Source organism: Patagioenas fasciata, chromosome 28 (genome assembly GCF_037038585.1).
Source record: "Patagioenas fasciata isolate bPatFas1 chromosome 28, bPatFas1.hap1, whole genome shotgun sequence".
Lineage (NCBI taxonomy): Eukaryota > Metazoa > Chordata > Aves > Columbiformes > Columbidae > Patagioenas > Patagioenas fasciata.
Genome location: NC_092547.1, coordinates 5,344,860 through 5,360,137, shown reverse-complemented (window position 1 = coordinate 5,360,137; position 15,278 = coordinate 5,344,860). Strand labels below are relative to the sequence as shown.

The following is a 15,278-nucleotide window of genomic DNA, read 5'->3' as shown; positions in this document are numbered from 1 at the left end:
GGAAACGTGCTGCTTTGAGACCGTTCCAGGAAAGGCTCTTTATTATGCTGCTAAGTGCACTCATTAACAGCTCCCCGCTCCTTCCTGCCCATCCAAACGGGTATTGGGGCGCTCAGCAGGTTGGGATCAGCCCAGAAAACACGCGGAGGGGACCCCAGTCCTGCCTACAGCGCTAGGCCGGGCTTTAGCGTGGGCATTCCCCGCACTGTTGATGTGAAACACCAACACTCACAGCACCGTAAGCCATCCTAAAGCGGGGTAATGAAATAGGTCAAGTTCTTCCTTAAAATGAATGAAAAAAAAAACCAAGAAACCAGGTTATTTTAACATTTCGGCTCCCTTGGTGCAGGGTCAGCTCTATGGGATCAAGGGTGAGGCGCCCAACCTGCTTTTAGGTGCTTTTTCAGTCCGTTTGGCACTTGATTTCCACTGGGGAACGACTGCGGATGCTCAAACTAAATGAGGGACTTGGGAACAACCCTCGCCCCGCACCTTTGGGTGCTTGGGTCTCTGTTTGAGGTGCTGCGAAAGGCTTGAAGTTTGCAGGGAGAGGCCACCGAGCTTGCTGCAAACACCCAGGCTGCCCTTAGTCCCGGGTTTTGCCTTTAAGCTTCTTTTTGGGCTGCGGGGGAAGGAGTGAGGACGTTTGCTTTGCAACCAGAAAGCTACACGAGAGCTTAAAATTGGCTGGGAAAGAAGGGCCAAAGGCAACGCTGTAAAACCCGCTTTAGGGGCAGAACGTCCTTACGCTTTATAAGCTTGATAAAGCCAACAAAAAGGTATAAACTGGAGTATTGGCAGGGAATGTGCTTGAAGGAAACGTCTGACAGATGCACAGCATTGAATAAGTCGTTCGGAGTTAACGTGCAGTGCAGGGTGGGAGCAAAGTCCAACGGTGCACTGGCTCTTTGTGCCTTTCTGGGTGCTCAGCACAGCTCTGGATGCATCCCCATCCGCAAGAACATCCCAAATATCATAACACCCACCTCGATAGCACCAAAAATGTGCAGCATCCCGGCTTAAAACAGCCCTGGAGCTTCACCAGCAGTCGCTACCATCAGAAGGATTTTTGCTACCAGACATGACGCTCGGCCCTAAAATGACTTAAAAAGCAGCTCGAAGGGGAGCAAATTTAACAGAGGAAAAGGGTCAAGTCTCACATGAAGCCACGGCCACAACAAGGGTCTGAGCGATGGGTCCAGCAGGAATTGTTGGTGTCCCATCAAATGGAAAACAAAGTCAGCGAAGGGAATAACACAGGGGTTGAAGGAGAAAAGCTTAGAGCAACAAACAGAGCTCCAGGGGCTTCTCCCACCACGGTCCTCCCACCTACACAACTGAGCTGTTCATTACCCTCTTGCAAACAGCGAAGAGTTTACGGTGACCGTAACAAAAAGCGTCATTTGTGAACGCTGTCTCTCCACACGCAGGACAAGAACCATCAGAGAAGCTGCACTGTCCGAGCGGCTCCGGGCGCTGGCCGCCCTCCAGATCTGATCTGGCTCGGCCTCCCGTTTCGGAGGAAGGCGTTGGGGAAAGCCCCGTGTCATTTCGCACACCACTAAGGATGGAGAGCGTGGGGTTTTTAAACATCTACGGGGAGCATCACAGTGAGAAAAGCAAACCAGACTGACCGCAAGAAGCTTGAGGGATGTGGAAGGGTCTCAGGGGGTTCTGCTCTCCGACGTGGAGCCGATGGACGCTCCGCGGGTTCAGTTGTGCTGACCGCACGTGTCCTCCCGCCGCTCCTTTCGCTGTCGGATTCCTAAGGGAGAAGAAGCCGCTGCTCTTCAAATACCTGCTTTAATCCTGCCAAACGTCGCCGAAGCAGCCGTAACTTGGCAAAACGGCCTCCAACGCGGGCGAGGTTTCTCTAGTGAGGTGCCAAGTGTCGGATTTCTAATGCGAGAAGGCATCTGTCCAAAGGGTTTCGGAGCCTTTGATGAAGACGAGGCGAAATCCAACGTAAAGCAGCAAGTCGGTAGCTTCCCCAGGCGAGAAGATGGAGAAAGACCATCCCTAAATCACCATTTCGTTACTCATGAGCAAGATGGACTCAGTGGGATGTCCCCAAGATATTCACACCGAGACGCAAGGGAAAGACCAAACTGCAAGAACCCAATGGAGCAGAACTCCCTGGCAGCCCTTAAGCCTTTGGTGGGGGCGCCTTGCCAGCTCGCATCAAATACAACGAGCAGCAAGGCCCCAGGCTTGGTTTATCACCTAGTTGCTCCTAAACCTCCTCCTAAATGGGAGGAACCACCTGGAAATCCCCATGTGTTTGCACAGGGGTTGGATGAGCATCCACATCGCTCCCACCATCCCCAAAATCAGGCTGGACCCTGTGGTTTTAGCAAGATGCAGATACACCCGTCACCAGGAGGATGGTGACAACCCAAGGCCAGGGTGACAAGGTGACAACCCAAGGCCAGGGTGACCAGGCGACAACCCAAGGCCAGGGTGACCAGGCGACAACCCAAGGCCAGGGTGACCAGGCGACAATGCACCCGTACCCAACTCCAGCCAAAACCACACGGCACAAACCATCCCCACAACCTCAAGCAAGGTTTTCTTCCCCCTCCACCCCACAACCAAGTGAACCTCGGAGGACAAAGCCGCCCTAGGGCGAGGTCGCCGGGTAGGAAATGGTCCTGGTGGTGCTTCCAGCAGGGTGGGATCTGCAGCTCCGAAAGCAAAGCCCCGAAGGCACAGACGCAGCCTCGGGATCCCGGGTTGCCTGGTGCTGCTCCATTAGCAGTGATCCATCTTCAGCTGGAAACGTCCTCCCAGCAGGGACAGCGGATTGCGAGAGATCTACTACAGCACAGAGAAATAACTCACGCTTAAGAAAGGCAGGAAAAACCTTCGAGACCCACTGGTGCTTGCTGAGCGGGGACAATTAGAAGAAAGTCATGACGAGCTTTAAAAAATGCATTATTTTTACCTAGGAAATGCCTTAGTGACCTAGAAACTGGAGTCTCATTTCCTGAAATTATTCAGCCGCTTAAGAGCCCTTGTTTCAATGAAAGAGAAAAAGCTGCTGAAAATGGGACATAAGAGCCCAAGTCAAGCTTGAACATATTTTCCCCACAACGGCGCGTGAATTGTTTTAAAGGAAAATCAAAGTCAAGGCTGCGTGGGTTAAGAACAGCAGAGCCTCTTATATAAGCGCCTACCTATGGATAAAACTCTTTGGCGGTGATTTAAAATCACCCAAATCGCACCGGCGGGGCAGGGGACAGAACAGCACGAGGCTCCCGCGTGTACCTGCGGTCACCAAGGGAAAATATCGCCTCACCTGCAGTTTTATTTATTCAGCATTCAAAGGCGCACGCGCTTTATGGGGTCATTATCTGATATGTGAGCCCCAAAACCAGAGGGGAGCAAGAAATATTCCAAATAGGAGCGATGTGTAGAAACCGGCGCGTTGCTGGGGGCGCTGAAGCGGAACCGCGTGCTGTTGGTGGAATGAGGGAGCTCGAGCGGCAAACAAAGCGATGATTTTCTATATAGAACAATAATGATTTCTATAATTCAAAATCTTACGCAGGTGAAGGATACGGCATCCTAAACGTGGATCATACAAATGGGTGCTCTGCGTGCATTCAAAATAGAGCTTGGTGAACACAGGAAGGAAAAGAATAGGAAGGGGATAAATATGCAGTGGAAGAATGGGGAGCATCCCTCAGGAAACTCCTCACCACCTCCAGCAATGAAATATAGACTTGCTTATTAAAAACGTTACCAACACGGGACCGCAACGAGCTTTCCAATCCAATGAAGGCTGTAGATGAGTTTCCTCAATTCCACTTCCATGTTTTTGGGATCGAATGGTTCATTCTGGGAGACTTGCAGTGACCATTTGCCTTCAGATCTGCTCCTTCTCTGCCTCTATTTTACCAATACTCAAATAAAAGAGGAATATTCCTACACCAGAGCAGCGAAGCCGTGCCCGGCTGCCAGGTTTACCCGCAGATCCCGCTCTGCAACAGCACAAGGCAGAAAAAGCCTTCGTATCCCATTGCCAGATGAACTGGCAAAGCTTCCCCTGCCCACACGCAACCCACTCCACCTTCACTTCCCAAACCTCGGAGCGTTCCCAGCACCTTCAGCCGCAGACACATCCAACCGTACCACTAGAAACACGGTTGTTTTAACCGCTCGTTACGCTCGGTAATTGCGAACGTCACCTGCGTTGCGATTTGAGGATCTGTCCCCTTCGCCTCGGCACCAGCGAAACCGAAAAGCTCTGCGTCTGGTTCGCTCGCTTTGGACATGGTTAAAGGGCACAGGGCAGCTCGCTATGGTTATTGTTGTTATTACTATTGTTTTAAATGGTAATAATGGCATCCAGAATGAGGCCTCTGCCAGCCAAGGCTCCACGAGCTAAATCATCCATAAGAAAAGCAAGATGTACAAGAAACACAGCGCATCCCCAATGGGGTGAACCTCGTGGCTTTGCCCCCTATTGAACCCCAGCCACAAGCTGCATTTCCTACTAAAGGAGCCCAAATAGCGTTTTTTAGAGGGGGGAGAGAGGGAGGAGAACTTAGTGCGGCTTTTCCTTGAGGTGTTTAGGCAGGAAAAGCTGTTTATTCATGAAGCGGCTTGCAAGGGCTGGCACCGCGGCCCCAGGGCGGGACGGAGCAGCATTCCAGCCCATTCCAACCCCACCAGCCGAAAACCGCGGCTCTTTCCTTAGGATGACTTCAATAAGCGGTCGGTGCCACCGGGAGCTCCGCTTGGTGCTCGTCCCCATATGGGACGGTGGCAAAAATGAGATGGGAGGGAGGAAAACCCACCCCAGTGAGCATGCGAAGAGCTCAGAGCCAAAAATGCCACTCCGCTAAATCATTCACCCACGTTTCAATGCCGTTTGGCCTCGGTGAAACCGCACGGTGGTTACGGTGCTGAACCGATCCCGGTTCAAAAAGCAACCGCCGAACTTTGGTGTTTAAAGCACGCGATGTAAAGGCGGCCGGGAGACAAAACAGGCAAGAAACCTCTTGGATTATGATGAAATTGAACTTCAGAGGAGCGACGGAGCCAAAATCCCACGAGCCAAGACTAATTGGAGCAAAACACACTGTAAATAGCAGCTCTAATAGGGAGAACAAACACGAGCGAGCGAATATGAACTGAGGGAGCTCAGCAGATCCAGCACCTCCGAGGGCTGGAAACTGGGAAATCCTGATGCAGAGGATAACATCATAATAAGTAACGGAGTTACAGGGGTAATAAGTAATGAAGTTGAAGGAAGCAACAGTCCTGAAGGTTTGTTATTTAAAAAGAAACGCATTTTGCCTTAAAATGCATCATAGTTGGGTGCTAAATGATGAGGGGCAGAACGGTTTGGGACAAGTGGCCTCAATTCTTGGCGCTAAAAATGCAAGAAGGACCAAGAAAGTCAGAAAGGATAAAGAAAACCAAACAGAACGCCAAAAAGAAGCATCACATGTGATACAGCAGAACACGAGCCCAAAACCAAATCCAAGCAGCGATCCTGCTTTACTAAAACCCCTCTCAAAACGCTTCCGCCGCAAAGAGGTGGCGAACGGACACTGCAAACCCTCTGAAAAGCTCCGGGTCCTCTGAACCCCCACGTTCGCGGGGCCGGGAGGAGGACTCGGCTTCTTCCTCCCCAACCATCCTCTCGCGCTTCCTCTCTGCGACTTCCCCATCTTTCCGAAATTTCCTGCCTCGAGCTACGGCCGCAAAGGCCTTTGCGCCATCCTGAGAGCGTCCTCCATGGTCAGCACCTCCTCCAGTCGGGCCCAGAAAATATAGGAATAAAGACATTAATATACATATATTTATAAGCCACAGCCTTGTCTTTTTGCCACCTTCTTGCACCGTATATCTAAGCAATCATCACACGGATTTACGGCGCTTACAAGTTAACTCAGATTATTACCAGTCCTATCAAACAGCTTAAAAATATAATAACACTTGCGGGTGTTCTTCTGGAGAAGATTGGAAAATAAGGAACATTGAGAAATAGAAAAATGGGTATAAATTAATACCAGAAATACCCCGAATGGGGGAAAGTTAACACAGAGTGAACGACAAAATACAAGTGGAAGGTTTAACGCCTTCCCAAAGTTTTCCTGCCTTGAACGCGAGCGGAGAACAAGGAGGGAAAGTCCAAACCGCGCTCCATTCCCAGCTATTCGGTATCAGGAGGATACGGGCAAACTGGAAAACGGTCAGGAAAATACGGTGAAGCAGCTGGAGGGGTTGATTTCCAAGGAAAGATTAAAATAACTGAGCGGTAAATACGGTGGACATGATGATTTTTAACAGTTACTTGACGGGCAGGTGCCAAAAGGAAGTGTTTAGCATGCTACAATTAGGTATAACCAAAGGGTTGGCAAGTAATTAGGGAAATTAACAGCTGTGTGAAGCTCTCAAAGCAGCCAGGTCTATCTGATACTAAAAACCTCCCACTTAACTCCCAACCAACTTTTAGCACCAGAAATAAAGCGCCAGTCTGAGAAAATCCCCACAAACCTCGCGGGTGCCCCGGAACCCACACCTTCTCTCTCGCTTTGTTTTTACCACTTGAAAGCAAACAAGCTCTCCAGCCCGCAGAGTGATTAACCGGCAACGCTAATTACCCCGCTCGTGTCACAGGAGGCGAACGCGAGCGCTCGCTCGAGGGAAACGAGGAGCGGGGATGTGAACCCAGCTCGTTTTCCAACGGGAATGCGGTTGTTGAATTCACAAGCTTCCCCTCCGCATTCACAGTGCGGTTATTCTTAGCCTCTGCTGAGAAAACCCCCATCCAAAAACACCGTCCAACAAAGCCAGTGGTTGAGAGCTGCTGCCGAATTCCTCTCCAGAAATGACTGAGTTTTAGTGACAACTATTTTAAAACCGCTTGCAAAGAAGCAGACAAACCCTTCAGACCGTGCCCGGCAGAAAGTCCCTGCCCAACAAGCGCTGTCATAAAGCAAAATGAATTGGCAAGTCCACCCAAGTGTTAACGAGACTTTTGTGCTGTGCTCCCGAAGGTTAAACTGAAATGGTGTCTTTCCCCGAGCAGGGAAAGAACTTCATAAAGAAAGATAACGATGGGAAGAAGAGGCCGCGAAGAAGTGGGTAGAAAGAGGAAAACCGGAAAAACCGAGCAGAACAAGGGGTTTTTGTTGTCGCACGTGTTTCATGTCACACCTGAACCAGCCGCTCTCTGTTCCTTCGCAAGGCTGAGGGGCTCCGGCCCAACCTTCTGGCAGCAGAAACAAAACAGCTCTGAGACGTGACCGGTTGTGCTGGCAAAGCCGGAGCCACCGAGAGGCGAGCGCACCGTGAACCCTCAACGCTCCCCTGAGCTCCCAAAAGTCTCCCAGTGAGAATTAACGGTTGTTTCACACTTGGGAAGGAACTACGAGTTCTCTAATCCCTGCTGTTTGCATTGGGTCTGTTACTCGGTGCTGTGCGACCCACTGATCCTCCCGGGACGAGGTTGAGCCCCAAACCTCCCCACAGACCCCAACCTATACCCATGGGCACCAACAACCTCTCCGCACCCCTCCCACACCAGTTTGCCACTGGGAGCCCCCACACATAGGCCAGGACCCCCCTTTCCCCCCCTAGTTGCCCCAAAACAAGCACAACCCCCACACTGAGCCCCTCTTCATGCAGAAGGGGACAGAACCCAAATTCAAGGAGCTCCCCCATTTAACCCCTGAGGGCCCCATATCTTACATGTCCCAGGACAACCCCAGTCTCTTCAGGGGCCCCCCATGACACCTCATATCTCTTTAGGGTCCCCCAGGACACCCCATATCTCTTTAGGGTCCCCCAAGACACCCTGGACCTCTTTAGGGTCCCCCCGAGACTCGCACACCCTGGTTCTCCTTAGGGTCCCCCAAAAGTCGCACACCCTGGATCTCTTTAGGGTCCCCCAAGAATCACACACCCTGGATCTCTTTAGGGTCCCCCAAGACCTGCACACCCTCTATCTCTGTAGGGTCCCCCCAGGACACCCCATATCTCTTTTGGTCCCCCAAGACTTGCACACCCTGGATCTCTTCAAGGTCCCCCAGGACACCCCATATCTCTTCAGGGTCCCCCAGGACCTGCGCACCAAACGTTCCTCCACATCTACAACCCTTAAAGACCCCCCCCCCCCTCAAGTTCCCTCAGTTCTAAAGCTCCCCCCGCCCCCCCAAACCACCCCTGGCCACAGCCCCTCAGCACTCCCCAACACCTCTCCACGGTTCACCACCAGAATCCCACCGCAAGACCCCCTCTCCCTTTAAACCCCCCCACATTTACAAACCCCCAGGACACCCCCCCCTTAGTCCCCCCTATTTGTAATCCCTCAAACTGCCTCATATTCCCCCCAGGGCCCCCACCCCGGGGTGCCCCCCACACCTCGTGGTTCCCCACACTCCTGACGCCCCGTACCCCGCCGGCCTCCCCAAACCTCCACCCAAACCCCCCCCATTTCCCCGGGTTTCCCCACCCCGGGGCCCCCTCGGCCTCCGGGCTCCCCCCTCAGGCACCGCCCGGGCCCCTCGCTGCCTCCACCAGCCCCGCCCACTAGGGGCGGAGCTTCCCCAATCGCGGCGCCCCCTGAGCCCCCATTGGCCGCGCAGCCCGCCACTCCGAGCTTAGCTGCGCGCCGATTGGCCGAACGGCGCCGTCAATCAGCGAGGGGGCGGGGGTGGCAGAGCGGCTGGCTCACGAAAACTCGGGGAGAGTTGTGTGGGGGGAGGGGTCGGCCGGGGCTCCCCGCGGCTTCCCCCGGGGTGTGAGGGCTGCCCCGCCGCTTCTCTCGCCGTCTTCCCCCGCCCGGGGCGGCCCAACCGAGCCCGGGCGCTGCCGGTTACCTGAGGGACGGCCGGGCCGCGCCGCCGCCGGGGCCTCGCGCTGCTGCCTCTCGCGCTGGGGTTCCCGCCCCCCCCCGCGCCGCCTCTGCCCCGCGCCTCCCCGCACGCGAGACTCTCGCGAGACCCGAGGGGACTTAACGGCGCGGGGACCAATCAGGGGCGTGGGTGGGCGTGGCCTCTCAGGGTGGGGCGTGGCTAAGGTGACTACGCCCCCAGGCTGCGGGGACAGCGGGACAACCCCGCGGCGACACACGCCGAGCCCAGGGCACCGCGATACCCGCACCCCAACACGCACGAACACCCCAAACTCCCGGCCCTGCGGGTGCCAGGGGTGTCCCCAAGGGGGCGATGTCCCCGGGGAGGGACAGAAGGAGGTGGCAGGCTCTCGGGTGTCCCCAGGGATCAATGACATCCCCCGGGTGTCCCCAGGGATCAATGACATCCCCGTGGGGACGTGGCTGAGGGCTCAGGGTGGCTGCAGGGCTCAGCCTAAGGGGACAGTGACCACAGGGCAGCACAGCCCCCAGCTGCGCTGTGCCCCAGTGTCACCCGCACACAAGTGACACCGGACGAGGACACAAGGACACGAGGAGCCGAGGACACAAGGACACGAGGAGCCGAGACCCCGTTACCAAACCGTCTTTATTCCCCTCCCGCCTGCACGGGGCCGGGGTCGCGGTTCTCCTGTCCCCTTCAGCCGGGATTCTCGGCTGGGCAGGGAACGGGGCGCGGGGGCGCCGGCTCTGTCACTGTCACTGTCACCGGCTCCGTCACATGGCGAAGAGGATGAGGAAGGCCACCATGAGGCAGAACAGCCCCATGGCCTCGGAGAGGGCAAAGCCCAAGATGGCATAGGAGAAAAGCTGCTGTTTCAGCGAGGGGTTCCTGCGGGGACACGAGAGGCCGGTCAGCGGGGACACAGCGGGTCCCCAACCCCCCCATTGCCACCCCCTGTGTGTCCCGTCCCCCCCGGACCTGGCGTAGCCGATGATGAGGCTCCCGAAGACGGTGCCGATGCCAGCGCCAGAGCCGGCCACCCCCACGGTGGCAGCGCCGGCGCCGATGAACTTGGCGGCGGTGTCGATGTCCCTGTGGGTCGCGCTGGTCTGGATGGGCCGGGGGGCGCCCGCCCGCACCTGGGGGGTGACAGTACGGTGGGTTTGGGGGGGTATAACCTCACCCCAAACCCCCCCTGTGCCTCAGTTTCCCCAAACTGAGCTCCCCGTACCCCCCCAGGGAGCCCCAGAGCAGGCGGGGGGCACAGTTGTGTCCCCACGTCCCTCCCAGGTGGGTGTTCAGCACCCCCCACCCCTTTCCCAGTGCCTCCCAGTCTGAACTGGGTGCGTTACCTGTTCCCCCCGCACCTCGGGGGTGCTCAGCACGGGGGCGGAGAGGGGCTGGCACAGCACCCGCGGGCTCCTCCTCACCTGCAAGGCACAAAAATCCACCCGACGTCCCCTGAGGCCACCGCTGTCACCTCTGGGACTCCCCAAACCTGCTCAGCGCCTCGGGGCGCCCTGTAATTAGCAATCAAGGGATGTTAAATGAACTTTAACCACAGCAGCTCCGTGTGGCCCAGGGTGGCTCTAGACATGCAAAAAGTGTCCCCAAACCTCTCCCTGCCCTGTCCCCGAGGGGGACACGCGGAGGGGACACCGAGGACAACAGGGTTTGTCGCTACTCACTAGCGCAGGAGCGGAGACGAACTTTGCGCAGGCGTACATGGCGAGGGGACCGAGGGACACGGAGGGATGGACACACGGGCGGGACACGGCTGGAAGAGACAGACGGACGGACACCGTGAGGAGACGGGGGATCCGGCCCCACGGGTGCGGAGTGGTCCCTGGGGGACTTGGGGACACACAGGAGGTCAGGGGGGGCAGGACATCTTTGACACCCAGGTGACAGCTCCATGGGGGCAGTTTGGGGCTCAGGAATTTGGGGTCCTGGGGGGTTTCACGTACCCGGGGGGGGGGGCAACAGGAGCTCAAGAGCCCCCTGGTGGCCCTGGGGCAGCTCTTGGGGGGGGCTCACAGCCTGGGGACCCCCAGCCGTGGCTGGGGACGTGGGGACTGGAGGGGACAGAGAATGGGGGGGACCCCAGAGTGGAGGGAGGTGACCCCAGAAGGCGGCGTGAGGGGAAATCGCCCCAAAAGGGGGGGGGGGGCACCCCAAATCTCGAGGTGTTCACCCCAAAAGTCAGCGGGGTCACCCCAAAAGTCGGGGTGTCACTCCGAATCTCAGGGTGTTCACCCCAGATGTCCGGGGGTCACCCCAAAACTCGTGATGTTCACCCCAAAACTCGGGGGATCACCTCAAAACTCGGGGGGGAGGGGGGGGCTGACATCTCAAAACTCAGTGTGTCTTTGGGGGTGTCACCCCAAATTTCAGGGGGTTGATACCCGAACCCAAAGCAGCTCCTTGAGGGGCGATCGCCCGCCTCTGTCCCCACACAAAGCGCCAAGCGCCTCCCGTCCATCAGCCCCGAGGGGGCCTCCCCTCCGGTGTCTCTGTCCCCACCACCCCGATGGGGTCTCTCCCCGCTCCCCGTGTCCCCACCAAGGGGGTGTCCCCGGGTGTCCCCCCCTCACCTGCCGGACCGGCGGCGGGCAGGTCGCGGAGGCGGCGACTGCGCATGCGCACCCGGAAGCACAAACCGGAAGCGCCATTGAGAAGGCGCCGCCTGTGGGCCGGGAGGTGGCGGGGCCGGGGGTTGCGCGCCCTCTGCGGCGGTGGGGGCGTGGCCTAGAGGGAGGGGGGCCGTGGTTTAGAGGGGGCATGACCATGCACAGTGCCCCCTGGCGGCGGCGGGGGGCGCTGCGGGCGCGATTTGGGGGGGCACAAGAGTGGGCGTTGGGGTGCACGGGGGTTGGGGGGGGGGGGGGCGTGTGTGTGTGTGTACACGCGTGTGCACGTATGTGCGCAGTGGGTGCTGGGGAGGTCGTGTCACCCGAGTGTTGGGGGCCCCCCAGGGTTTTGGGGGCCACCCAGGGTGATGGGGGGGCCCCCAGGTTGCAGGGGGGAACAGGGTCACCCTAGGGTTCTGGGGGCCCCCCAGGGTGATAGGGGGATCCCCAGGTTGCAAGGGGGGACACGGTCACCCCTCATCACCCTGGGGGAACCCAGCATTTTGGGGGGCCCCCCCAGGGTGATGAGGGGTCCCCAGGTTGCAGGGGGGGACAGGGTCACCCCAGAGTGTTGGCCCCCCCCCCAGGGTTTTGGGGGTCCCCCAGGGTTCTGGGGGCCCCCCAGGGTGATGGGGGGGTCCCCAGGTTACAAGGGGGGACACGGTCACCCCAGGGTTCTGGGGTCCCCAGGGTGATGGGGGGTCCCCAGGGTGATGGGGGGTCCCCAGGTTACAGGGGGGGACAGGGTCACCCCAAAGTGTTGAGGACCCCCCAGGGTTTTGGGGGCCCCCCAGGTTTTTGGGGTCACCCCAGGGTGCTGGGGACCACTCACGGTGATGGGGGGGTCCCCAGGTTGCAGGGGGGGACAGGGTCACCCCAGGGTGAATGGGGGGTCCCCAGGTTACGGGGGGGGACAGTGTCACCCCATGATACTGCAGCATTGGGGCACCCCACGATCCTGGGGACACTGTGACACCCCAGGGTGCGGGGGGGACAACGTCACCCCAAGGTGGTGGAGGACCGGGGCACCCCAGGGTGCGGGGGGGGACACACAGTGTCACCCCCGGGGGGCGGGGGCTGTCAGGCAGCCGGATTGATGGGCAGCCCTAATGCGGGAAGCCATAAAGGCAGAGAGAGCCGCTATTAATTAAATCATTGGTATAATTAACTTTCATTAAAGCAAAATCAATAACGAGGAGCCGGGATTGAAGGGAGGCCATCCATCAGCACCCCCCCCCCAATAGGGGGACACGGGGGGGGCGCGGGTGTGGGGGTGCGAGGGATGGGTGTGCACGGAGTGGGGTGCACGGGGGTGGGAGTGTGTGTGCATATTGGGGGGTGTGCGAGTGCACATGGAGGGTGTACACGGGGACACGTGTGTGTGCACATGGGTGTGCGTGCACATGGAGGGTTTGCACGGGGATAAGTGTGTGTGTGCACGTGGGGGGGTGCATGTGTGTGCACGCGTGTGCGTGGGGGGGGCGTGCACACGGGAGGATTTGCACGGGCATACGTGTGTGTGCACACGGGGGGGTGCATGTGTATGTGTGCGTGCACACGGAGGATTTGCACGGGGATACGTGCGTGTGCACACAGGGGGTGTGCACGCGTGTGTGTGCACAGGAAGCGTTTGCATGGGGGCACAAAAACAGCCCCACCGCCCCAATTCCCCCTTTTACCCCCAAACCAGCCCCATTGCCCCAATTCCCCATTTAACCCCAAATCTGCCCCAATTCTCCCTTTTACCCCCAAACCTTCCCCACCGCCTCAATTCCCCATTTACCCGCAAACCAGCGCCACCTTCCCAATTCCCCCTTTTACCCCCAAACCTTCCCCACCTCCCCAATTCCTCCTTTTACCCCCAAACCTGCCCCAATTCCCCCTTTTACCCCCAAACCAGCCCCACCGCCTCAATTCCCCATTTACCCCCAAACCAGCGCCACCTTCCCAATTCCCCCTTTTACCCCCAAACCTTCCCCACCTCCCCAATTCCCCCTTTTACCCCCAAATCTGCCCCAGTTCCCCCTTTTACGCCCAAACCTTCCCCACCGCCCCAATTCCCCATTTACTCCCAAACCAGCCCCACCGCCCCAATTCCCCCTTTTATCCCCAAACCTGCCCCATTGCCCCAATTCCCCATTTACCCCCAAATTTGCCCCAGTTCCCCCTTTTATCCCCAACCCTGCCCCACCGCCCCAATTCCCCCTTTTACCCCCAAACCTGCCCCAATTCCCCCTTTTACCCCCAAAACCAGCCCCACCGCCCCAATTCCCCCTTTTACCCCCAAACCTGCCCCAATTCCCCATTTACCCCCAAACCAGCCCCACCGCCCCAATTCCCCATTTACCCCCAAACCTTCCCCACCGCCCCAATTCCCCCCTCACCCCCCCAGGCTGGCCCCTCCCCCCCTCCGCGGCCTGTCCGTCCGTCCGTCCGTCCGTCTTTGTCCGCCTTTCCTCCCCCCTCTTCTTTTTCCTCCCTATTTTATTTGTATTCCCTGATTTAAGCCGCGGCTCCATTTGCTGCCGCTGACCTTAACGGCTTAAATTAAAAAGCAATGTTCTGTGCGCGCCTGCGAAGCCGCCCAGCCGGGAGGATTTGGGGGGGGTTGAGGGCCCCCCCCCGCCTCCCAACCCCCCCCCCCTCCCCCCCCTCCTCGGGCTCTGATGGTTTTAATATCAACGTAATGGCTTTGACCTTGCGATTAATACCGGGCTTTGCGAAGCCGCCGCGGCGTGACGGCAAAGCCGCCTCTTGGAGGGGGTTTTGGGGGGGGGGTGTCGCACTTTTTTGGGGGGTGTCGGACTTTTTGGAGGGGTGTCGGACTTTTTGGGGGGGTTTGGGGTGTGGGGGGGTTGGTGGTGTGTGGGGAAACTGAGGCAGCAGTGGGGGAATATGGGGGTGTTGTGAATTGGGGGGAAGGGGATGTGGGCTGGAAGGGGGTTTGGGGGGTGCTGGGGGTTGCAATAGGGGGGTGTATGCGGGGTGGCACATGCGGGGTTATGGGTACATATGGGGGTTCGGGGGGGCACAGGGGCTGCGGGGGTTCCCGGGTGCCCTCGGGGTGGGGGGTACCGGGGAGAGGGGGGGCGGCCCCGGCTCTGTCCGCTCCTGGTCCCCGTCCCTGCCCCCGTGTCCCCGTGTCCCCGTGTCCCCGGTCCCGGCGCTGGCGCAGTCGCCGCCCGCGCTGCATCCTAATGAGGCGGGGGGGGGCGGGACCGGGACCGCGGGGACACCGGGGACAGGAACGGGGATGGGGATGGAGGTGGGGACCGGGAAGGGATGGGGACAAGGGACGCAAAGGATGGGGACTGGGAAGGGATGGGGACAGGAATGGGGACAGGGATGGGGACAGGGATACAGGGGTACAGGGGTACACGGGTACAGGGATACAGGGATGGGGACAGGGATGGGGATGGGGATGGGGACAATAAATGCAAAGGATGGGGATGGAGAAGGGGACCAGGGAGGGATGGGGACAAGGAAGGGATGGGGACAAGGGATGACAACCGGGACACCCAGGGTGACAACTGAGACCCATAGGGTGACACTGAGACCCATAGGGTGACAACCAGGACCCATAGGGTGACATCCGGGACCCTCAGGGTGACAACCGGGACCCTCAGAGTGACAACCAGGACCCTCAAGGTGACAACCGGGACCCACAGGGTGACAACCAGGACCCTCAGGGTGACAACCAGGACCCATAGGGTGACATTCAGGACCCATAGGGGGACGACCAGAACCCTCAGGGTGACATCCAGGACCCTCAGGGTGACAACCAGGACCCTCAGGGTGACAACTGGGACCCTCA

General features: G+C 58.3%; 2 protein-coding genes across 8 annotated transcripts in view; both read right to left on the bottom strand.

The window, feature by feature from the left end:
• LOC136113733 (cyclic AMP-dependent transcription factor ATF-7) overlaps positions 1–8,934 on the bottom strand; it is a 54,991-nt gene extending 46,057 nt beyond the window's left edge. Inside the window, exons 1-2 of one of the 6 annotated variants that reach the window (XM_065858933.2) lie at positions 8,838–8,921; positions 1,635–1,765 (exon numbers count right to left, since the gene is read on the bottom strand). The gene's annotated coding sequence lies outside the window, so the exon portion shown is untranslated. Of the gene's footprint in view, positions 1–1,634; positions 1,766–7,173; positions 7,554–8,837 lie in introns of those variants that run through there. The other 5 variants (XM_071799909.1, XM_065858932.1, XM_071799913.1 and 2 more) reach the window with 5 other exon arrangements.
• Positions 8,935–9,461: 527 nt separating this feature from the next.
• The window catches only part of ATP5MC2 (ATP synthase membrane subunit c locus 2), a 43,699-nt gene continuing 37,882 nt past the window's right edge, over positions 9,462–15,278 (bottom strand). Inside the window, exons 3-7 of one of the 2 annotated variants that reach the window (XM_071799901.1) lie at positions 11,429–11,582; positions 10,523–10,611; positions 10,187–10,264; positions 9,813–9,973; positions 9,462–9,722 (exon numbers count right to left, since the gene is read on the bottom strand). In XM_071799901.1, the coding sequence (XP_071656002.1) occupies positions 9,531–9,722; positions 9,813–9,973; positions 10,187–10,264; positions 10,523–10,611; positions 11,429–11,582 (674 nt within the window). In that variant the 3' untranslated portion in view covers positions 9,462–9,530. Of the gene's footprint in view, positions 9,723–9,812; positions 9,974–10,186; positions 10,265–10,522; positions 10,612–11,428; positions 11,583–15,278 lie in introns of those variants that run through there. The other variant, XM_065858923.2, reaches the window with a different exon arrangement.